This window comes from Lonchura striata, chromosome 3, assembly GCF_050655825.1.
Source record: "Lonchura striata isolate lonStrDom1 chromosome 3, ASM5065582v1, whole genome shotgun sequence".
Taxonomy (NCBI): Eukaryota; Metazoa; Chordata; class Aves; order Passeriformes; family Estrildidae; genus Lonchura; species Lonchura striata.
The window spans coordinates 9,754,794-9,779,658 of NC_140705.1; the positions used below are offsets into that span (position 1 = coordinate 9,754,794).

General features: G+C 44.0%; 1 protein-coding gene and 1 non-coding gene across 5 annotated transcripts in view; both read left to right on the forward strand.

The window, feature by feature from the left end:
• The first annotated feature begins 3,330 nt into the window (after window positions 1–3,330).
• Window positions 3,331–24,865, forward strand: part of HS1BP3 (HCLS1 binding protein 3) — a 140,604-nt gene continuing 119,069 nt past the window's right edge. For 2 of the 4 annotated variants that reach the window (XM_085574487.1, XM_021525336.4), the window contains exons 1-4: window positions 4,682–4,756; window positions 10,677–10,842; window positions 21,084–21,291; window positions 23,215–23,434. In XM_085574487.1, coding sequence (XP_085430613.1) covers window positions 4,713–4,756; window positions 10,677–10,842; window positions 21,084–21,291; window positions 23,215–23,434 — 638 coding nt within the window. In that variant the 5' untranslated portion in view covers window positions 4,682–4,712. Of the gene's footprint in view, window positions 4,553–4,681; window positions 9,329–10,676; window positions 10,843–21,083; window positions 21,292–23,214; window positions 23,435–24,865 lie in introns of those variants that run through there. The other 2 variants (XM_085574489.1, XM_085574488.1) reach the window with 2 other exon arrangements.
• Window positions 4,492–4,573, forward strand: TRNAS-AGA (transfer RNA serine (anticodon AGA)). Its single transcript has one exon. It is a non-coding gene; the product is annotated as a tRNA-Ser (tRNA).

The following is a 24,865-nucleotide window of genomic DNA, read 5'->3' on the forward strand; positions in this document are numbered from 1 at the left end:
TCAGTCCCCCTGCATCCATGCTGAGGCAGGTGGCTGAGAAAACCCCTCTGGGCTACATGTCAGTGAAAGTTAATTATTGGGAGTAAATTGTGCATCAAAAGTAAATACAAACATCGGTCCTAACTGCAAACACATCACTGACTGACTTTAGCTCTGCAGAAAATCCCAGTGTAACTGGTCCCAGGGTCAGGTTTTGAGCACAAGCTGAGGGTTACGCTGAGTTGGTGGGATTGTGAGTGCGAGTGAATGGTGCCAAACAGGAGCTGGGCAGTGGGCTCCCAAAGGGTGAGTGCCATGGTTTAGCAGATGCTATGAAGAGAATTAACTCTACTGCATGCAAAACAAGCAGGATGAGACACAGCTGGGGATTGCAGCCAGCACCAGCGCCCATCCCGCGTCCATAGGCGGTATTTGAGTGCTCTCTAGTGGACAGAAAACGGATCCAGAGAACAAAACTGATGCGATGTCCCTGAGCCTGAGTCACTCTCAGCTGAGTGTCTGAGGCATTGAGTCTGTAATACCCACACCCCATGGGCCTGTGCTGAGTGTCTGGGAGCAGATTTGGGAGAGGACTCAAAGCCAGGTCTCCCTGATCTGTGATGCTTCAGGGCAGAGGTTTGGTGAGAGAGCAGTGCAGGGTGGCAGGGGATGCCCACCTCACCTGCTAAGAGTTGACTCACAAGCACAAGAAACACCTCAATCCCTTTACACTACTTTTCCTTGCTTTGCCTTGTGTTGAAGGAAACACCTGCAGTTCCTGCTCCTGTGTGTAGTCAGTGGTTAGAAGAGCAGAGGTATTGTGGAAGGAGAGTAGAAACATCAGTCATGGAAAGGAAGAAAGAAGTGGAGAAAAATTAGATGGACTCATTTTCCAGCTGCTGCTGAGCCTCCAGAAGCCCTTTGCTCTGAGAGCTCTACCAGTGCTGGACATAGTAGCTCTGAGGGAAAATATTCTTGTTTCATACTACAAAGTGACAAGCAACTGGGTAAAGTGAAAACCTAGGCTATATCAGTGTAAAAACAAGGTTATCAAGGAAGTCAGCTCAGGACACAAGCCATAAAATACTTATGTAGTTGGTACTCCCAGACCAGCAGAACCATACTGCTGAACCCAAATGTTCAAAAGGTGTCCCAAAAATCATGACATTAATAAGGATATTGTATTGCAGTTGGGATTTACTTATAGTAGGTGTCTGAGTTTTAAGAATAACTCATTTTCCTTTTGCTTCTGTGAAATGGCAGCTAAAAGATTTTTTTATGATGGTGGTAGTAAAACCAGAAACAGCCACTTGACTCATGAAACAGGTACACCTCTAAAGAGGCTATATGCACTCCCCACAAACTCTTTGTTTAAAACCTGGCTTCTCCATTACCTCTGTGTTGGGAGGGATATTATTTAGCCTTCCTGGATTATACTGTTTTTCAGCATGAGTTCCTCTTATATAGACACTTCCCAACGCTCAGACACCTGGAAGACAAAAAAAAAAAAAAAAAAAAAAAAAAAAAAAAAAACCAAAAAAAAAACAAAACAAAAAAAAAACCCACCAAACTCCTTCAATGTTCTGTTGAGCTTAATTACTTGTCTCCCACTGATTCTTTTCCTTCACTTTCTAGAAGCTTTTGACTGAAATCAGACTTACCTTTTCTTCGAGTATCTTCTCCCACTTGGAGCAGTCATCTTTGGCCTTGCCTCATTTATGCAGAAACCACAGAGAGTCTAGTACAGTACCACACATTCCTGCAGTAAAAGAACATGGATTCTTATTTAGGCAGTTATTCTATGCAAATTAATTGTTTTACTACAGAGGCTATGCATAAATTAAGCTAGTAAATACAGACTGCATGAATATGCTGATTCAGTTTGTTGAGGGTATGGAAAGAAAGAAAAGAAAGAAAGAAAGAAAGAAAGAAAGAAAGAAAGAAAGAAAGAAAGAAAGAAAGAAAGAAAGAAAGAAAGAAAGAAAGAAAGAAAGAAAAGAAAAGAAAGAAAGAAAGAAAGAAAGAAAGAAAGAAAGAAAGAAAGAAAGAAACCAGAAAAGGAATGGATAAAAGTAAGTCAAGAAATATACTATACCAGTTAGTACTGCAGAGCTAAGAGGCAGGGGGAAAAGCCATAAATCCCAAAGAAGATAGTCCTGAAACCTCAGAGAGTTTCTTCGTCTTTCCTTTTCTCATAGAGAATTTAACTGATGCAAAGGGGAGTAAGAGATAGGAACAGCTGAGGGTAACCCAAGTAGTAGGCAGGAAAATGTAAGTTTATAAGTGATGACTGTTACTGTTATTGGTTCTCAGATTCTTTGCACATTCTCCCATAGGCTTTCCCCTGCAGGTTTCCAGTGGATAATTGAGTACAAAAAATGGTTAAGTGGAAGACTTTTTCTGTGTAACATCCAAAGCAACATGGGAATCAAACTCCAAATATTCTTGGAGGTTGCTTCTCAAAGAGGCAAGTCGTTGCTTAGGTCCTGCAGATAGCTCTATTGGCGTATTAGTTTCTCCTACACAGGTTTGATTTGTGTCCACCTTCTATGCAGAGGTTCACTCTTCACAGTCGCTGTCACCATCTGAACAAAGACTGCGCTAACCTTGTGGGAGAATCAGCTGATTACTTCCACAACTTCAGATTCAGCACCATTGAGGCACTTGTTTTTATTCATATGTTACGATGATATGGGCTGTGGAGTTATAAAAATGCCATATATGATAAGACTTGTTAGGAAGTCAGAAAACAGGCAGTGCTTGGACTTCTCCATGAGTACACAGACATAGCATGCACAGCCTCTCCTGGACAAAGAGTGGCAGCTTACTGGGGCCAAGCAGACACTCCTGTTTGGGGAGAAAATCCCCAGCTTCTGAAGCACCTCCACAGACACTTGGCAACACCTGGAAGGACTCTGCTCAGCAAGCTTCAGTGGGAACTCATGGGCTCAGGTCCTGCTCTATTTTTGCTGTCTCAGACAGCAAACTGCCAGCTGCTTACTCCTTGTTACTGTCTGAATAAATGGCACTATCCAGGAAGTCAAATGGAAATAAAAATGCCATTGGAGAAGCAATTTGTTTAGCCATAAAACTATTCATTATATGCTTTCAGGAACTCCACCTGGGGCTTTTTAACCCTTCAGAGGCCACATGAAAATGATCAAGGTTCCAAAAGCATTTTCTGGTGGCTTGCAGCACTTCTGGAAACTGCAACTCCTGTGCCAGAAAGACTGCAGCTGGGTGGTGGTGCTTACTGCTTAACAAAAGGTTTGTAGTGGCAGGGAGAGAAACAATGGGGATTTAGGAAGGAATCCCACCTATGAAGTCTCCCTTTTTTTTTTGTTTTGACTCGTGGGTTTCACATTGCAGATTTCTTCTTTCACCAAAAGCATCAAAAGATTGTTCTGTGTCTGCCACCTTGGATCTCTCTTGATTTTGACAATTTCATCACTCCCAAACTCCTCCAGCTGTTCCTTTCTGGGGTGAAAAGTCTTAATCCACTCACTAGGTCCTCCTTCCAGGGCTGCTCCTCCCTGGGGACACAGATGCATACCCACTTGAGGTGCTGAGCCTGTTTGGAGGCTGGCTGCACTGATGCAGTGTCAGAACCTGGTTTTTATTACTTTTATAATATTTCCTGGCTGTGGTTTCTGTCTGTCCAGAGAAGCACAACAGAGCTGGTGAGAAGGGTCTGGAGCACAAATGTGACGAGGAGCAGCTGAGGGAGCTGGTGGTGTTTAACCTGGAGAACAGGAGGCTCGGGGGAACTTACCACTCTCTACAACCACCTGAAAGGAGGGTGCAGCCAGGTGGGGGTCGGTCTCTGCTCCCAAGAACAAGTGACAGATAAAGGCATAGCCTCGAGTTGCACCTAAAGAGGTTTAAATTGGGAATTAGGAAAAAATTAGTCACTGAAAGGGTGGCATTGGGACAGGCTGCTCAGGGAATTTGTGGAATTGCTGTCTCTGGGAGTGTTCAAATAAACATGTGGACCTAGCACTTAGCGTTATGGTTTAGTGGTGAATATGGTGGGTGGGTAAACGATCGGCTCCCATGATCTTAGATGGCTTTTCCAACCATAACGACTCTGTAACTCCGCGATTCCACAAAGCTGTGCGCGGTGCGAAGCCTTTTTCCCAAGCGCTTCCCTGCAGGAGCCCCGCCCAGCAGCGCAGGGAAACCGCGGGATACCCAAGCGGCCAGGTCCGCCCGCGGCTGCCCGCAGCGGAAGGGCCAGCTGCTTCCCTCTTCTTTCCCAAAACCTTCGGAACACACAGCCGCTCCGAGCGGTGTGGCCGTGCCTTGCGCCCGGCTGGCGCTGCCCGGGACGCGGCTGGGGGAGCAGAGCCGTGCCCGTCGTTCCAGCGGGAATGCGTGCGAGCTGCTTCCCGTGAGGAGGAGGAGGAGAAGCGGCCAGGCCGCCCCGCGGCCCGGGGGAGTTCGGGTGCCGGGAGCAAGGGGAAGCGGGGATGAGTTCGTGTGGCTCTCGCGGCGGCACTGCCGCCCGTCGGTGTAGTCGTGGCCGAGTGGTTAAGGCGATGGACTAGAAATCCATTGGGGTCTCCCCGCGCAGGTTCGAATCCTGCCGACTACGAGCCGCGTTCCTCCCTTTTCCTCCCTGTGCCGGACGTTTTCTTCCCCCCGCTCGTTTTGCACCGGAGCCGGCGGCGCCTGACATCCGGCCGGGCGGCGGGTCCGGCCCGGGAAGGGAGGCGGGACCTCCTCCCGCGGCCATGGAGCAGCGCGGCCCCGCGCCCGCCGTGCTGCTCACCAGCAGGTACGGGGCGGGCGGCGGGGCAGGACGGACGGGAGGGGAAAGGGAAGGAGCGGGGCAGCGGAGGCTGAGGGGAAGCCGGGTGGCGCTGTGTAGGTTTGCCCCGGGGCACTTCATCTGTTCTCCAGTTTTCCTGCATTTCACAGCCGCGGGAGATCCCTGGGGTGATCCCGTCCTGTTTTCCTCTTGCGATAACTCCGGGTCCATTCTGGCGCAGCGTGTGCTGTCGCCCTCCAGACAATCTTTTCCGAGTCGGTGTTTGGGGGTGGGTGGGCCGGAATTGGGACTGTCCTGGGCTGTGCGGCGATGTCCCCGGTGCTTGGGCTGGTGCCCGTTCCCCTGCCGTGTCCCGTACCCCGTGCCCCCCTCGGGCCCCTCTGCCTGGGAGCACAGGGATGGGCAGCAGGAGTTTATTATTCTCCTTTCCCACCTTCTCGAAGCTCTCCCCTGCGTGGTGCAAGGGCGCTGCTTTCCGTTGCATTAAATTTCTAAACCCTGTTTTTAACTAGGTGTGGTAGAGGAATCCTGATGAGAAATACCTCAAAAAGAAAACGTCTATGGCAATCTTTTATAGGGAAACTGATAGATCTCTTTCTCTCTCTCCTTTTTGTTTTAATCCTCACGAGATATTTGAGACTACATGAAAGCAATTTGCTATCAGATGAGACATGAGAAGCATAAGTGTTGATTCAGCAAGGTCCTTACCTCCTAGGACATAAATAATGACTATTTCAGTCACTTTAACTTAAAAGACATTATTTTAATCCTTAAATATTTGGCTGTATCAGGGCTGGACTTTCCTTGAAGCTGTGACCTTAAACCTTCAAATGTATCTGATATGACTTACAGATGCTTTGTAGGACTGACTTTACATTGAGTTTAGCCTTGGAAATGGAAATCCAAATACCTGGATTAATTTACAGTTGTTAGATTGAAAACGACCCACTTGCAAATTGTCCCACTGAAACTGAAATGCTTTCAGTGGTAAAATTTGGTAATATTTGCTATGTGTGGGATTAAGACTTTAGCAAGTGAACATAATTTCTAGCTTCTGAGGTGAAATATCTGTATAGTTGTGCCCTTTTCCACTCTTTTTTTCTGCATACTTGTTTTGGGAATAGGATTCCTAGTTGCTGTGGTAATACAAACCATGGAATCATAGAATATGCTCACTTGGATCATTGAGTCCAACTCCTGGTGCAGCTCAGGACATCCCAAGAATCACACCATGTGCCTGAGAGCATTGTCCAAACACTTCTTGAACCCTGTCAGGTTTGGTGCTATGATCACCTCTCTGGGGAGCCTATAAAATCAGTATATTTGAGTTAGACTATACAGAGAAATAAATTATTTAATGAGTACTTTGCCTTCACTTACTAAATAAAGCTAGTTGTACAATTTTTTTCTCCTTCTGTTAACACCAGGGATGTCACAGTTTGGTCCCTTCTGGAGAGAGGTTGTTGGAGCTGGGAGCTGCTGGCAGGGCTGTTTGTCAAGGCAGGAAGCACAGACTGCTCTTCTGGCCACACAGATGCTGGAATAAGTATTTCTCTGGTCACAGCACTTGCATCTCTTGTTTTACCTTCTTTCTGGAGGTGGCTATTAGCTACTCCCCATGCTGGCCTTTCAGCACGGAAAGTAGATTAATTAAGATACAATTTAATTATTATATGCAAATCAAAAAACAGGAATGAAACCCCAGCTCTTCCATGAACTGTGGAAGCTGCTCAGTTCAGCTGACTTTTTTAGTCTGCACTTCCTGTGTTCTGGGCCAATCCTGCATGATCTGATTGTGCAATGATCTGATTCACAGCAGTGTTGTTGGTATGAATGGTCTCCTTGTGTTAGGGTGTGTTAGGTTCCTGTTAGGAAGGCTAACCATGTGCCCAGGTCTCCAGTGTACTGTCTGTTTTGTAGACAGAAGTGTAAACTGGAGATAAACTAGATTCAAATAAAGAGTAGAAGCAATAAACCAGTATGTCCAAGTTAAACAATCAGTTTTCTCCTTTTGCTGCTTTTTTAAAAAAGCCACAAGTGTAAAAATAATTGTTTTTATGCAGTAAAACTATATTCTGTCTTGGGGTTTGCAGGTGCTGATTCTGTTTGAATAATAATAACAGTATTTAATTAGTTAAAACATTAAGGCTGCTTATTTTGAAGGCATTGCAAGAACTAGGAAGCACTTTGGGTAGTATGCTCTGTTTCCTCAGCCTCCCTGCTGATTTCTGTTTGTTTAGAATCAGTTTTATATTTAAAAATAAGTCCTATTGCTATAGAAGATAATAGGGCTGGGTTTCCTGTAGGAGATGATAATGAAAGTGATCATAAGGCCTAAAGCAAACAAACAAAAATGTAGCTATTCCCCCTCCCTCTAATAATTTTCCATGACATTTTAGCACAGACTTCTAACAACTTTAACAGAAAAATCCTGGGTATACATAAGGTACTTAACTTCACTGCAGTTTCAGAGCTCTAATGCAGCAGCTCTTACAGGGAAGTTGTCATTGTGCCATCTCAGAACATCTGTACGTGGTTGATTTCAGCTAAAGGCCATTAAGGATGATTCACTGGTCGTTACTCCTTTTATTTATACTAGAGGTGAAAAGCAGGTTAATTAGTCATTTATACTCTGTGTTAACAGAAGTGGAATCAGAGACTCATTTGAGATGGAAAAGACCTTTAAGATCATCAACTCCAAGTATTAACCCAGCACTGCCATGTCCACCACTAAACCCTGTTCCCAGTGCCACATCCACACATCCTTTGGAGGACTGGTAACTCACACACTTCCCTGGGTTAGTGAGTCCTTCCTGAGTGTGACAGAGCTTTTGGCTGCCATAGCTGCAGTCACAACCTCTGAGTGACTGCACATCTGGAGAGCTGTTAAGGTGTGATTATTGTGATTATTCGAGAGAGATGCTTCTACCCAAATTAATGTACAAGTGAGATCATATGCTAAAATCAATGATGCAGATTTTATTAAGTAAAATGTGCGAGAGAAAGACAGAAAAGAGGGTGGGAGGAAAGGCAGAGAGAGAACAATTAAGTAGAAAGATAATCACTAACCTCATGGATCCAGCAGTGTTTTGTTGGTCCTTTGCCCTTTTTGGTGGTAAGGGTCCCACAAAACATAAAGTTTAATGGGTCCCACAAAACATAAAGTTTAATGGGTTAATTAATACACAATCAGGTATGTGTGGGCATGCCCAAGCAGCTCCCCTGCAGGGTGGAGTTTTGCCCTTTTGCTACTCTGTGAATCATGTATAAATCCTCTGATGGAAAGCCCCAGAGATAAATCTGGGGGTGCTTTGGGTGACTTTGCTGGTTTATGACACCTTTTAAGACACGACAGCTGCCTCTCATGCCTGTGTAGTTGAGCCTGTTATGCCCCATCAGAAGGGATAAATACCCTCAGGCCTACATGTGAGTGTGAATGTCCTGTGTCTCTTTTGAGTCAGTGGACTATGGTCTCCTCCAGTCAGGAGCTGACCTTCAACACAGTTGCTGAGCTGATCTCTATGGATTCCTTGCAGTGTTACACTCTTCTCCCCCATTCTTGTTTACCTCTCCTTAGGCTTGAGATAACTTGGGCAATAGTACTGCCTTTATCTTGATCCCCATCAGGTGGCTTAATCTACTGTTCATATTTCCAGGAATTCACAGGGGCACATTTGGGTTGGAGGCATTGGTGGCCACAGATGAGGAGTTCCTTCTTTATATAGAAGAATATATATACTTCATACTTTTTCTGCCAGAGTGGGCAAAGTCCTTTGGTGATCTTAATAGTGTTTAGGGCTGTTGTGATCTGTAAGTCTCTTCTAAGAGCATATCCTCTGCTGCAGGTGTAGTGTAAAAGGGTCCAGATCCAGCTGATGTTACTGGCAGATGCCCTTACAGTTGGCATTTTGGCTGCTACCAAAGGAGGCAGAGTTCCAGCTGATGGTTGTTACTCAGCTCCCACAGGCTGCTGTGTGAAAGCCAGGCACCTGTGTATTCACACACAGGCACTACTGGTCCTGTGTTTTAGAGCCTACCACGTGTAACTGAGAACAAAACTTTGTCTGGATGTGTAAAGTCTTTGACTGGCAGAGCATGAGAACAGAAACAGTGTAGACAGAATAGCATCGTCAAAAGACTGGAGATGGTAGAACTATTGTTAAAACCCTAATGCTTTAAATATGGCTTGCAAAGAGGATTGGGTACAAAACTGTGTCCTTGTTTATTGTTATCCTATTCATCAGGAACTCTCAAGATACTCTCTTTAAAAGGCTTTTTATTCAAGCTTTGAATTAGAAATTCAGAGGTTGCCTTCTTGGGGAAGCTCAGGTTTCATAAGAACTGATCAAGTTTTGACATGAGAGGAATCTTTTGAAAGTTTGTTTGAAACTAGATTATTTAAGCCTCTTGAAAGTGTTTATTGTTATTATTAAGTTCTATGCATTGTGTATCCTTAGGTGAAAGGGCAGCTGTGTTAATGACTCTAAACTTCCTGAAGGAAGAGGTAGAATTCCACAAGAACTCTGCAGTCCACAAGAAATCCAGAGAAGATGGAACTTGATAATCCTCATGGTTAAGGTTTAAAAAGGCAGAAAAAAAATGTTTAATGAGCCTATTTTGGTTTTCTTGGTCCTTTCTATTTTTCTGAAAAAACATACACTCACACATAGGAAGAATGTGTTCAGAGATGTGTTCAGAGGGTATTCAGTCCTCTGAATGGTGAACTTCTGATTCTGGCAGAATACTTGGTTCCAGTGACAGCAAGTGTTCTGTGGCTTGGCATAGTGTAATTTTGGGGAAGGAATCTTTGATCAGTTTTGGTTTTCAGGCTATTGAAACAGACTGTTTATTTCATTAAATGTACCAATTAATCCTCCAACAGCTTCGTCTTACTTTTGATGTGTGAGCACTCTAATATGATCTGGCATTCCTCTTGCAAATATGTCATAAATATTTTCAGATGGCAATCCAGGGGGAAGGTGGCACTACAGTTCTGTGGCTCTGAAGCAGTCAGGAGGAAAAAAATGCATTGAATAAACTGCAGCAGCAATTCTCCTGTTACATTTTTCCTCTAGGAGGAGCCATGGGTGGTTATGACTGCTGGAGCTCTCAGAGGTTAATGCTATGCTTTAACTGTGTATGAAAGGACAGGTAGTTCTTTTTCCAGTAGGATCTTTTGTGGGAAAGCCTAGATGTTTTGGCTAGTGTGCCCTTTAGGCTGTTTGGCAACAAGACTGTGTATCAGATAGCCAAAACCAGAAAGCAGCTCTGAGGGATCATGACTTCCTTTAAGTTACTCAGTCCTGATATTTGTTTTTCCTCAAGAGTTTTCACAAGTGGAAACTGCAATTGGCCCGTCAGTCTGCTCCAGCAGCTTCCTTTGTATTTCAGCTTTAATCCACTTCCCTGGCTGGCTCTTCACAAACCTCAAGTTGTCCCTGTGCTCCAGGGAGCTCCTTCTTTCTTTCATGGCACCTTTCAATTATTGTTTCTGTCATTTCTGGGTATGTCCTTACTTAAAGGAGAGGTGGGTAGGGCTCAGCATGAGTCACTATGAACAGACCTTTGTCTCAGAATAAACCTGATGAGAGATCATTGGATCTTCTCACCTGCCATGCTGGGCTAAGAGCACTTGCAGCTCCTGCAAGTGAAATCCCATTCTGAATGAATCCACATCTCTTCACAGAAATGTGTTCCTGGCATGTTGCCTGCAGTGGCTCATAGCATGTGCTTTGGGATGGAATATAGGAAACAGGCCATGTCCAAATTTGTCTTGTTACAGAGTAGGAAGTGTTTGGGCCAGGGTCTGTGTGATGTCCTGTTCCGGTGAGAGCCTTTGCATTGATTTTCTTGGGCTTGTAACTGGGAGAGGGACAGCTAAAAGTCTTTGTGCCAGTGCCTGAACTTTGTGTATTTTCTTCTCTAGGCAAATTCAGAATACGCACACCGGGCTGGATTTATTGGTGCCGGAATACCAGGAAATCCGTGGGAAGATGATGTCTGGCCATGTTGAGTATCACATTGTTGTCGTTACCCGACTGGCTGCCTTCAAATCAGCAAAGCACAAGCCTGAAGATGTGGTTCAATTTATGGTAAATATTTAATCACACCTGCGTTAGTGATCACTTTCTTAATCAGCTTTGATTATTTCTGTCATGATGTAGCAGATGCTTCATCATCAATCACAGCCTTTCCAGGTCAAGGTCCTTGGTAGGACAACACAGTCTGTACCATTTCTGCAATTCCTATTCCATTATGCATATTCCATTATCCACTCAGTAATTGAACTTTTTATTCCAGGAGCTAAAAGTCATGATGACTGTTCTGCCTTTAAGGCATTTTTCATTATGGATCAACAAATAGAAACCAATTAACCTTTTTGTAAGTTCTACTACTAATTAGTTTCTCTAATATATGTATCAGTAGTAGACTTTGTACAGAAACATGAAGTAAATATATAGAAGCTTATTTGAATGGGTCTATTACCTAGACACAGCTTTTAAAATCCTTAGTAAGAGAAGTTTACAAGGAAGTGTCCATATAAAATATTATTTAGCCAGATTGTCTTTTTCACTATACCTGCAGAGTAAAGGTTTGAAAGCACAGCATGTGACTTAAAACAGGTGAAATTAATCCCATCTATGGCATGTGCACTATTGGAGTCAAGACAGCCATGACACGATTTCAGAAAGTTTTCTTACATGTTTTCTGTGCCAGAGCTTCAGGTTGTTTTTGTTTCAGTGCTTATGCAGCAGCGACCCAGCAAACCTCCCCCTGCCCTCCTCGGGGGCTGCGCTGTTGCTGTGGCACCAGCCACCATTGTGGTCATGCCATTTCCCACCTCCATCTGTGCCACACCACTTCTGTGTCCCACCACACGCTCTGCCATTCAGGGGGAACCCAGCACTGCCCTGGGACCCCACCAGACTGCGTGGCAGGGGGCACGAGGCTCACCCCCCCACACCTGCAGAGAGTGGCAGGCAGCAGCATGAGCAAAAGTGCAGGTGGTACTCTCCCACATTTTAATAAAAAGGCAGTTTGTGTGTTAGCTCCCAAGCCATCTCTTTCTAAATAAGCAAAGTGCATAGCCTCACTCTATTTCTTTTGTACCAGTATATGCAACACCCTTCTTCTTTGGGTTGGTGTCTCATAAGTTTTCCAGACTTCTGGGCTCCCAGGTCCTTGGTCTGCCTGCTTGGTTCCCAGGCTCCTAGTTCACCTGGCTCCACCATCTTAATGCTCTTGGGTCTGCAGTCATCTGCCCAAATCACCTCAGGATTATGTCAGGATCACCCTATGTTGCTGTTGAGATGGCCACAATCCACAGAGTGTCATCATACAAGATCAGAAAGCTTCAACCCATACAGAGTAACACCATCACTTCAGAAGGCTTCAAGCACCCACTCATACACACACCATCCCCCACCAGAAGGCTTCAAGTGTCTGCTCTTCTTGTTCTTCAGCTCAACCTTTATACCCCTTATCATTCATGCATTGCCCCTGTGTGCCCTCTGTTCCCTTCCGTGGTTGCTCAGTGCACCTTGGCACTCCATGGCTCATTACTTTCAGTACTGTTCAACTGCTTTTCACAGCTGTAGCTCATTGGGGATGAGGCTGGCCTGCAGCCCCACTCCCAGTGTAGCACAAACTGTGTACCTACAGTGCACATCCACTTAAGCTGTTGTCCATGGGACTCTCTGTCAAGCTGGTAGGAAAAGGTGCATTTAGGGTGTTCTGTTTAATCTTCTTTAGCTGCCTGCTGAACCACTCCCAAAATGTGCATTTCTTTGTCCATTGACCATAAGGGGGCACACCCTGTTGCATGCTGTGGCCATCTGCTCTTTTCTGCTCTTTTTTTCTAATGTTTTAGCAATAACTGTAATGTCAGAGTGATGTATGTGGTTACCTGGTAGATCATGACCTGTAGTGTAACTGCAACTTGTGAGAAGATAGTTGATAAAAGCCTATTTAAACAATCCGTTTTGCAGATAAACGTGTGGCAGTGTTGCAAAGAAATGCTGTACAACAAGTGAGATCTGCATTTATTCTACACCTTGTGCTATATATAACTATGGTAAAAGCAGCAATGCTGGCAGAGGAATCTGTTCTCTTCACCCTCCTCATCCCTGACAGCTTGTTCTCGCTCCTGCAGTGTTTCCTTTTGTGTGCCAGTGTCATGTGGCTATTCCATAATGTCAGCTGAGGAACTGCTCCTGGCTAAAAATGAGTATTTTGGGGCTTGTTATTCAGTACTGATTTACACCTATTCCTTAAGCCTGTGACTTGTATCATTAAAGTTTCTTTTAGGGCAGGGAAGGGCCAGACATGGGCAGATAAGAGGATGTGCAGTTGCTTTTTTTCATGCAGCAAGGCCTGCTTATATTATGTAATTTGTCCACACAGCTCTGTGGAAGAAAGAATCTGGCTACACCCGAGGTGTTAAACTGGGTTGTTGTCATCTAACTTCATTTTGCATAATTTAAGAATAAGTTGATAAAATCAGCTTGTCTATAAAGAGGGGAAACAGACTTTGTACTGTGTCCCCTCTGCTTGCTGGGGTTGTCTGTTACCATGTCTCTTTCTGGGAAGATCTTCAGCACTCAGTTGCTCTTCTCAAGTGAAATGAACTTTCCTGATTTCTCCTCTGGTGAGGTCTCCTGACGTTTCATTCTTCATGAAGAAGAAAACTGGTGGAGCCTGACGAGAATAACATTTATCTCATCAGTTACATTTTTTTCAGCTGACTAAATATGATATTTATATAGTTTGTTGTGTGAGAGTAACTTAAAACCATGAGCTGGGAGGTTGAGGATGGATGCTTTCCATTGATTCATTCCAGTGAGTCTTGTCTGAATGTATTACTGGAAGGAACAGAGGGATTCACCTGTCGTAACTTATCTCTCTGTAAGTTGGATATTTTAATCTGAGTCTGTCCATACTTATATGGTCAGTGGGGAGGAGGGGAATGATGTGACTCACCCTCTGCAAATGTCTCTTCTTTGGCCATAAGGGGAAAGTATCTACATTGTAAACAGCTGCAATGGGGGGCTTCAACTCCAGGCTAAAATGCTTGAGGGTCAGAAGAGTTGTACACAAATTACTGTGTGCACTCAGAGATGCCCTGGGATTTTCTACCTGGCCTTCAAGAGTTGTGGGTTTCCCATAGATCTTGTGTGGTATTAACCTGCTGCACACAAGCCTTTTGGATACCCCAAAGCATCTCACATAGCATGGGCTATGTGCCCTTTTTCTGGGCAGAACAGTCTGCAGATGTCTGTGTTTCATTTTCTAAACTCCCATCCCCTGCATTTACAACAGTGCTGCTGAAAAGGATGTAGCTGAGCATCTGTGGGCTGGGGGAGCCCACTTTGCATAGCATAAATGTCTTGTACCATTTGAGAGCCCCTAAGTTACCGTAGGTGTGTGCACAGGGCTGGCAGGAGTGACAGAGGACATAAAGGCATTGGCACTGCCCTGAAACAGCAAGGAGAATACGGTGCAGCATCCAAGGTGCCACTGGCTGCCTATGTTCAGGTGAGCTGAGCTTCAGTCACATTTCACCAAGATCTCATTTTACCAATATCTGTCATGAGAGCTGACACCTCATGCATGTAGGCAGATGGCTTAACCTGGAGGGAAGTGCCAATCCTGTGGCTGCCCCAGAGTGTCTGTGCAGTGCCCTGTTCTGCTGGATTCTGGAGCAGCATGAACAAGAGCTGTGACCCTTCCCCAGAGTTTGCAGTGAAGTGTTAAGAGAGGCAGGTATCTGAAGAACAGCAGAGAAGAACAAAGCTGCAGTGGGCAGCAGATCTAACATGTCAAATTTGTATCAGAGCACAGTGAGATGAGACATCTGAAATAAGGAAGAAGAAACTACTGTGTACCTCTTCTGGAGCAGAGTGGGCAAAATGGGAGAGAGGACATATTTTTTTGCTTTTTTTGAAACTGTCTAATTGGAGCCAGTGTCACAGCGCTGAGGTGACGTGTAGGTTAGAGAAGGCAGGCAGGCATGGTAGGATTTTCCTTGTCTCTGGATACCGATTTTCAGATTGTTTTGGCCAGCTGGGGAGCCAGGTCTGTGTTTTGTGGCTCCTCCTTGCCCTGTGCCCGTTCCTGAGGTCTCAGAGGAGCAGCCACTCCCCCCTGCCCTCGGGGCCTTCATGAAGGACCAGCTACTCCTCTTTTTCCTGGGAAAGGATGGTGAGCAAGGCAGAAGTGTCCTCTAAACTAGCTGTGGTCTCCAGGATCAAATCATAGGATCATTTGGGTGGGAAACAGCCTTTAAGACCATTGACCCAGCTTTTGATGGATCACCACCTTGTCAACTAGAGCACCAAGTGCCGTGTCCAGATGTTTCCTGAACACCTCCAGGACTGGTAACTCCAGTGCTTCCTTGGGTAGTCCATTCCAATGTTTAACAAGCACATCCAATGAAGAAATTAATTCTGACGTCCAACCTGAATCTTCCCTGGTGCAGCTTGAGGCTCTGTTGTCTTGTCCTGTCAAGATCGAGAGATGTGTTAAGGCCCTATGACAAAAACCTGATGAACATCAAAAAGAGATTTCAGATCTGACCTGTGGGTCTAAATAATCCAGAGTGCCCTATTCCCCAGTTTAACAGGACTATGAAAAATCAGCATTATGGCATCTCTAATTAAAATGTTTGTGAAGCATTAAGAGAAGAAATTCACTTCTGTGATGACATTCTAAATTATTAGAAAGTGGAGGGATTTTTTAATTTTAAAAAATGCTAATTGTAAAATAGGGCAAGTGGGTTGTAGGACTGCATAACCTTAAGGTTATATTTGGTAATTAAAGGAAAAGTCAGTTGCATTTCTTTGCATTTCTTTTAAAGGTCAGAATACTCTTGTACCACTGAAAGAGGGAAATTGGTTTTCTCTTTGGTACTGCTACCAAGGTGATATTTAATTATTGCCTGTAGATTTGCCATTTTCTGTGATAAAAAGAAAAGACTGCTTTTCTTAAAGGCATTTTTTCCAGCCACACCTTAGCTTTTTTAGGAATTAACTTCTCCCTTCCCAGCCTTATCAAAAATCCACCCAGCCTTCGGTGCCTTCTCTTTGTATCTGCATCTATTTTGATTCTTCTTTACAAGCTATTTGTTAGTGAAATTTTTTCTTTTTCAGAGCTGAACAAATAACTACTGATGTTTGACAGGCATAGCACATTTTAGGGAGACATTTACTATATTTACTGTCTTCCTCTCTTAAAATGAGGGAGTGTATGAGTACATGGGTGTGTATTAATTTATGTTTTCATCCTTGCCTTTTTGTATACATTGGCCTTCTTTTTTTTGGGGGGCCTCAAAATCTGTGCATTGGAGTTGCTTTTTCCTGACCATACAGGCATGTTGTGAGGATAAATTCCTTCACCTTATGGCTTCTGTAATGTGAGGGAGGGGCAAAAAAAATTCAAGATCAGTGTAGCAATAGGTTCAGGAGCTACTAAGGATTCATGCTGATTAAAAAGAAATATTAGAGTTCTGGCTCTTCTGCTAGGCAAAACAGATGAGGAGAACAGCATGTGGTCATGTAATTAAAATCTACCATAATGCATACCCACGGGGTCACCAAGCAACATTAATTCTGGAATGGCTTGAATTGAGAGTTTCCAAGTGAAAGCTTGGGTTGTGCTGCCTGGGAGAAGGGATGCTTTTGATTCCTGTATCCAAAGCTAGTGGTTGTTTTAAAGGACAGAGATGCTGGATCTCCCTTTTCTGACAGTGTTAAAAAGTGGGCTTTATAAGAAGAAAGTCACTGTAGCCCCAGTTTTCATGAAATACTGTAAAATCAGTGTGCTCTTTGTTGGTGTGCACTGGCTGGCAAAGGGCTTGAGTTAGCTCTAAGATCTCCATTTTGTTGAAATCCTTGCAGTGGATACAAAGTGTATGAAGACAAGTTTGAGGTCACAAATGGGGCAGTAAAAGGAGCTTTTGAAGGGAAAGGAGGCATTAAATAGCATTAATACTGAGTGGGATCAAATTCTGCACACATCTGCGAGTCCCAGGCTCGTATCCTGCAGCCATTCCGGTGTGTACTTCCCTGTGTGAAGCCCTTGGAAAGAGGGGGGCAAGGCACATGCATGAGATTTGAGGGATTAGTAACAAACTTCAGACTTTCACTTTGAACTTCATGGTGGTTTTCTTAACCTTCTAGCTGTACTTGATCACATTCAACTTATTTATTTGTTCCCAGTGAAAAAAAAAACATTCAGCCTATCCCTGTCTGTCTTTTAAGTTCTGTGTTGGATGTTAATTGTTACAGGCAAATAAGGTCTTGACCTGGCAAATGTGCACATGCTTGGCTGTATTTGCATGATTAACTCTTTTGAAGTGAAGCAGATTGAGCCTTTGATATTGTGACTTGACAGAACTCCTTGAAGTGTGTGCACTCAGGCTGACTTACAGGTGGTGGGGGTTCAGCTCTACAGTGTTCACAGAGTTCAGTTAGAGGCATGGAGGGGGAGAGAATAACTGCAGGATCAAGACCTGAAGGAATTACAGGCAGTAGAAGGAAAATATTTGAATAGTAATCAAATCAAACTTTGTTTTGTAATAGCATTGATAAAATGGGGTTTAGAGCAGTGCTTACTTTCTATGCTGACATTTTGGGCCATAGGATTTTCATCAAGGATCCATCAAGGATTTTCAAAGGGCTGTAAGTGATAACCAGGAAAGGCAAGATTTAATTGTATTACATGCTGATATACAACTTTTTCCTGGAAAATGGACAGAGGATGTCAAATTGAAAGGGTCCAGAATTGTTGCAGCAGAACAATGCTTTCTGACTAGAAAGTGTGAGAATGCTCTGCATCATGTCTGGGATTTGCTTGAAAAAATACACTCTGTGGAACCTCTCTGGCACCTGTGGAAGGCCTCTGTGCTGCTGCATCCAGCTCTGGGGTTCCAAGTACAGGAAAGACATGGACCTGTTGGAGCAGATCCAGAGGAAGGGTACAAAAGTGGTCGAAAATCTGGGACAGCTCTCCTGTGAGGACACTGAGAGAGCCTGTTCAGCCTGGAGAGGGCTCCAGGGTGACTCTAGACCCCTCCCAGTACTGAAGGGGCTGTAAGAAAGCAGCAGAGGGACTGGTTACGAGGAGGAATGGCCTTAAGCTAAAGGAGGGAAGGTTTAGATTAAATGCAAGGAAAAAATTTTGACTGTGAGGGTGCTGAGCCGCTGGCATAGGTTACCCAGAGAAGCTGTGACTGCCCCATCCCTGGAACTGTTGAAGGCCAGGTTGGATGGGGCTCTGAGCAGCCTGGTCTAGGGGAAGGTGTCCCTTGCATATTGAGCAGGATGTTCTTTAGGGCCCCTTCTAACCCAAACTGAGGCAATTCTCCGCTCTCCAGTTGGGGCTGCTGGGCTCAGCCAGCCTCGCCACTGCATTTCCAGCACCCATCCCAGGGTAAATCTGGCAGCAGAGCTGGGCGAGGCTGTCGAGGAGCTGTGGCTCAGGGACAGGGGCTGCGGAGCCCCAGCTGGCTCTGGTGGGCAGAAGGGTTTTGGTAGGGCTGGTGAGCAGAAGGGTTTTGGTAGGGCTGGTGAGCAGAAGGGTTTTGGTAGGGCTGGTGAGCAGAAGGGTTTTGGTAGGGCTGGTGAGCAGAAGGGTTTTGGTAGGGCTGGTGGGCAGAAGGGTTTTGGTAGGGCTGGTGAGCAGAAGGGTTTTGGTAGGGCTGGTGAGCAGAAGGGTTTTGGTAGGGCTGGTGGGCAGAAGGGTTTTGGTAGGGCTGGCAGCTCTGGGACAGCGGCTGCTCCAGCAGAGGGCACGCCGGCACTGCGGCTCGGCAGGGCTGGTGCGTGCTGGGCTCTGGGCAGCACATCAGCGCTTGGAGCCAGCCGGGCACACCCCGAATTCCGGGTCCTGTGCACCTTCAGCCCACGCAGATCCACCGAGGCGCAATTAGCCACGGGATGCGAGGGTGTGCATTTGCTGTAGGTTCAGTGGTGTAATTAGACATAAATTGAGATTTATGAATAATTTACAGACTTTGATAGAGGAAGAATGAAAATTAAGTAGGGAAAGAAATAAGTTTGTGTATCTCAGTTCAGTGTTAGAGTATTTTTAAAAACCTGTTTTGGCATAATCTTGATTGGCTTCTGCCTTGTAATGCTTTCAGAAATTAATTTGGTAGTTATTATTGAAATTAATTCCATGTTAAATGTTTTTCTGCAAATCAGACCTAATTCTTTTTTTCTGGGTGGAGGGTAATGATGTTTATTCTTTTGAAAGAGCACCAGTGAATTCCTTACTGCCCTTACATTTGTGCTTACATATTCTTTTTGGGAGGGGCTCAGGCATCATACTACTCAGAGTGCTACTGGGACCTAGCAAACTAAAAACGTACAGCAGTTCAGAAGCTCTGGAATTGCTTTCCCCTCTCTTTTTGGGGTATCTTTCAAAGAGAAGATTATGATGTTCTGGAACATCTCTATTCCCCTCCCTTTAGTGCCTGGTTGCTGAATGGCATTTCAGATCCAGCATGTGGAGCACAGTGTTACACTTAACATTTGTTGCTTTCACAGGTCTAAAATTCTTGTTTTTCTTTCTCCTGTCGACTCAGGTGTTGTGTTTCAGATCTTTGTTACAAAGCTGCTTGCCTTTTGTGACTGGGCACTGAACCTACAGTGAACATTGTACAGCTGAAATGCAAATGCTTTTCTAAATCATCTGGCTAGGTTGATAATTACTGCGAAAGGCAGGGAAGCGTGAAAGCTGAGGTGGTTATTGCTCTTTGTGCCCACATCTGAATCAGTGAACTGGCTGAGGTGTGCTTGTTACTGCCAGGGCCTGTTCCCTGGCCTGGAGGGCAGCTCACACAGTCTGGCTGAATGCACAGCATTAAACTTCCTCACCATCTGCAGTGTGCCCCAGTACCCAAACTGGCTGCTGGCGGGTCTCTCCATCGGGCCAAATCTTGGGGTGAAGAGTTATCTGGGGGCATGATAGCTGCCCAGAGTGTAGGAACTGTGCCAGGCTTTGTCAGGTTCCAGTAGACACTGTAAATGAGGTTTCTAGTAGGTGCTCTCGGGTTCCAGTGTCTGGGAATATATGTGGTGCTGTTTAGTGTGCTTGTATAGATGCAGTGTAGGGATTCTGCATTAATCTGTAACTCATTTCCCTTCTGTGCTTTTTGTTAGGTTGACTTTCTTTATCACTGTGTTGATGAGAGAACTCTGCATTACTCCGTTCCAAGATATGGTGCTTGAGTCTCTCCATCTTTTATATCCATCTCAGTATGTGCAATACTGCACATACTGCAGTGTTAATTAGGATTCACTCCTCTAGAGTTCAGCAGCACATGTTACAGGAGGATGAGAGCTGGACCCTAAAAGAGTATCTGCCCTGTGCACTCCACTAGCACTGTTATTTGGGTAGTTTTTTAATCTCTGTATTAATTAAAACAGTTTGGTAGCTTATGGATCCATGGAGGGCCTTGACAAATAAATTATCTGTGTAACACCACAGTGCAGGGAAGTCACCCTCATTGCATCTGTCACTCAGAGATAGCATTTTGTTTGTGTGTGGATTTTGTTTATTGGTTTAAGGTACTGAATTCAATACTTTATGTGGCATAAAAGCCACACCTTTTCTAACCAACATTCCCATAGCTATTGCTTTCCTTGTAATATCTTGAGCCTTATTTCTCCTCAGGCTTCCTGTCTTTGTCCACAGAAGGAATGACTGCATTCTCTGTTGGCATCTTATCCCTGTATGAGAACCTTTTAGGCCATGGCCAAGTTGTTGATTTTTATTTTCTCATGGATGAACTGAGTAGTCAGGGGTCAGCTGAGGTCTTTGCCCTTAGGTTTCTGTGTCATGTGCTCTTCAGGGCAGAAGTGTCAGTGTCAGATTTTTAGGTCTAAGCAGCCAAAGGCACTGAAGCCACCAGGAGCGAGGAATGGGACAGTGGTGCAAACACATGGGCAGCTTTCTCCACCATACCAGGCAGGGCTTTTCCTCCCTCCTGTCTCTCAGGACTGGGCATCACTTTAGTGGACAAGGATTCCTGCTGTCAGAAAAGTATCTGGAGCAGTGACCTTCCCAGTATTTCATTAGCTGATGAGTCAGACAAATGGATTCTGGCAATGAACTTTAATTCCATCAAACAGTGGATTTTTAATAACAGAATTAGAAGACTCGCAGCAATGCTTGAGGATTCGCTGGGTACATAACAGGCCATGTGTAAAGCTCCTTGCTAATACATTGTTTTCCACTTCCACAGTTAATGTTTCACAGCACTTTGCTGCTGCTTTTCTGCTCCTGCCTCATCTGTAAAGAAATGAACCCAGGCAACACATTTTCATTGCAGGTTTCCAAGAAGTACAGCGAGATCGAGGAGCTCTACCAGAGACTGACAGCACGGTATCCACAGGTTTCTCTTCCACTCCTGCCTAGAAAAGTTCTCTTTGTGGGGGAATCTGACATCTCTGAACGACGAGCTATGTTCAATGATATCATGAAATTCATCTCCAAAGATGAGGATCTAGCAACGAGTCCTGAGTTACTGGAATTTTTAGGTAACTAAAAGATGTGAGTGTCCCTTCTCCCAGGAATGTGCTTCATGGGAGTGTTAAGTTCTTGACTCAGGCAGCCAAACACTAGAGAGTGCCAGAATAAAGCCTGTCAGTGAAAATATCCTCATGTGCATTTACAATGCTGCACAGTCATGCTTGCTAGTGTATTTCCCTCCTCTCTGTGGACATCTTCCTCATTCAGAGATGTTGATAGGTACCTTCAAAGCAAATACTGTACTAGCCTGTCTCTGATTTCCTACTGTGCTTCAGAACATGAAAGTTTAGAAGGCTAAATAGTCATATGTTGTCAGTGGGGAGATGGACCCTAAAGGGACAGTGCAGGGTCTCGCTTAGTGAGCAACTCTTCCATATTTTGGCTGGTTTCTTACAAATTATTGACTCTGAGAAAGATTTAAATGGAAGGCAGATTCTTTATTTGTTGAACACATTTTCTGGCTAGCTTTTTTTTTTTAGTTTATTTTAATTTTTTCCTTAGTTTTCCTTACCCCTGTGTCCAGCTGTTTTTGTCTTGTCTAGTGATTCATACAGTTGCTTTCTTACGTCCCTTGGGCACAGCAGGGAGTTACAGAATGAGTGGAACATATGAGTTCTCTGCTGTTAATTCCGCTGAGAGCTGCTGGGCAGGGAATACTCCAGCCTGGTGCTGTGTAGGATTCTTAGTGGAGGGTTACTTTTAAGTAAGTGAAGTTGCAAGAAGCTAGCAAGTATAAACAGCCCATTTTGCAGAAGTGTCAGGTGTGGCCACATTAGTTCTGTGAAACTGGGAGCTTCCTTAAGTCAAAGGGGCAAAGCTGCTTAATGCATGGCAAGATCCAGGTAGTAAGGTTTTTGTCTGGGCTTTTTCTCCCTGGGCAGTATTCTCTTGAAAGCAGACCCCTTGCACAGAGAATTCAGATTCATGTTGATTGCTCTTTGCATGCTGGTTAATCTAGCCATGGTGCACATCTGCAGCTAAACTAGGCTGGACTTCGTTCTGTGGGCAGATTTGGGTGCAAGTAATGAGAAATCAGAATTTGTCCTAGAGTAATGTAAGTCTTACCCTGATTTGGCAGATGCAGACATGAAAAGCTGTGTGAGACAAGTCTCCCATGCCATGTTACTTCAATAGTCAAAATGGTGTAATCATGAATTTTATCCATCACAGTTTTCAGTAGCCTTTTTTTTAGCTGGTCTCATTATTTAAAATTGCTTCCCTGGACATCCAGAAACTTGACAACAAGGAACCATTTTCTCCTCATTCTGCTGGTCTTTGCAAGTAACAAGTATGGTGAGAAGACTTAGTTAACTGTTTTTCAGTTGGCTGAATTTGCTGAGCTGGATGCATATTGCATACTGAAGGGTGTTAGAACTAAAGTCTTCATTTTTTACTGTAAACTGAAGACCTGCTGTAGAAACATGCTGTTCAATGCTCTAATTTTAGCCCAAGTTAATTAAATTGCATCAAAAAGGACTTTATCTCTACTAGCTATGTGAAAGTTAGCTACCTACATCTGTGCAGAGTATTTACAGTGTCTGTAGCCAGTAGAAGAGAAAAAGGCACTTCCAAGAGAAACTTCTCATATGACTTCATTTGGATGGGATGAATAACCATGTGGAAATTCTATTGATTCTGTTGACTGTAGAAGGAACATAAATAAGCAGATTTGATATGTGCTGCTGTGTCTCAGATAAAGTTCATTTCCTCTGTCTTTCTCTACTTAACTACTGTGAATTAGTAAACAGATCAGACACATAATGACACATACTGAATAAAGAGAACAGTGGGAGTGTTTTGAAAGAGTTTCACAAAAGCTGATCATGTCCTTCATTCCTCAAACAAAACTCTCAGGAACAAGTGCAAGGTTTAAAAAACCTGTAGTTGTTATCTCATATACTCAGTTTTGCCTCAATTACTGTGTTTTGCAGGAACAAAATCTTCCAGTGCTGTTGACTTCAAGGGTAAAAACATGCCTGATGACAGGGAGAAGGAAGATGAAGAAAATGAGGCATTGGATTTTTTCAAAGAGGAGAAGACACCTGACTTAATCTCACAGCTTTTATTAGTGGAAAATGTCAAAAAGGGGGAGAAAAAAGAAGAGGGAGATGAGGAAGAAGAGGAAATTTTAGACCCTCTTGGTATAATGAGGTATGGCTAAAATCCTGTAAATGAGGTATTTAGACTTCAGCCTGTCTGAATAAGGCTGTTGTATGTCACTGTCCCCACATTGCTGAATTTCACAGGGGAGGACGGGCCTCTGCAGTTCATGAATGAAGTGCTTTGACAGAGGGAAGAGACTTTGTAGTGCCTTTTCAGTGCATTCCTCTGGACATTGAAGTGACAGGGACATCGTGAGTACCCTGGTAAGAGTCCCAGCTACAGAAGATACTTTGCTGGGCACTGCAAAGCATCAACCCAGAATCCAGTGGATGTGCCTTCTGAGTGCACAGGACACTGATTACAGTGTCTGGAGCTGCATTGGAGCTCACTTGTGGCTTTTCTTTCCTTATTCCTTTTTCTGAAGGTGCCACATGCTAAATGCCACTAAGGCATATGCAGTAACAGCTTGAGAAACAGGTCAAAGCTTCCTGATACTGATATCCAGGTGTGTTTACCTGTCCAGTAATTTTCAGTCAGTTACTTTCTTCAGTTCAAGATGGAATTTCTCACTGAATTCCAAACTGATTTCTAACTAATGAAGTCTAGAAGCAAATTAAGTTTTTCTGTGCTGGGATCATGAGTATCAACTACTTTTTAGGGTGTCTCAGGCTTTAGATGTCCAAGTGAAGAAGGTGTAGCTGTTCAAGATCCTCAATAAGCACTGGCTGACCCAACTGGATGGTTTCAGCCACCCAGAGTCACCAGCCACTACTGAATGTTGTCTTGGCTCTAGGCTGTGCTTTCAAATTGCTTCTGCATAGCAGTAGGCAGTAACTGAGAGTAATGAGCCAGACCCCTCTCTTGGTGTTTCCCAGTGGCATTAAATCATTTATAGGGGATCATTCACTCTGGGTATAAGCTGGAGACTCCTACACAAAGTTTGGTCAAATAAGATTATTGCTATTATAATCATATGTAATCATGGATGCCCAGATATTGTCCTTTTTACATGACGTATTTAATCCTTTAAATCAGAAAATATTCACCAGAAAAAGATTACCAGAAAACATTAACTATTACTCTTTTGATAAAATGTGCTGAATTACTTAGCATCAAAATTATTCTTTTGTTTAAGGAGAGTTTAAAAATTTAAATAACTATTAACAACTAGAAGTTAGATAAAGTAATACTTCTCACAAAATGGTCCTTAGTTTGTATTTTTACAAAAGCAGCTGTCCTTTTTTGGATAGGAAAATGATCTACTGGGTTAGCAAATTCAATGTTATAGTTTTCAACTTACAACAAATAGAAGCTGTAAAGAGCTTGCTATGCCAAAACAAGCAAGAAGTTTGCTTTTCTTCTCTGCACTGCTTGACCTAGCATTTGAAAATCTTGTTTATTTTGGTCTTCTAATGCACTGAAGGATGACAAGATCTGGTATTTAATCCTCATTTAGCTTATTGCTTCAATTTCTTCCAA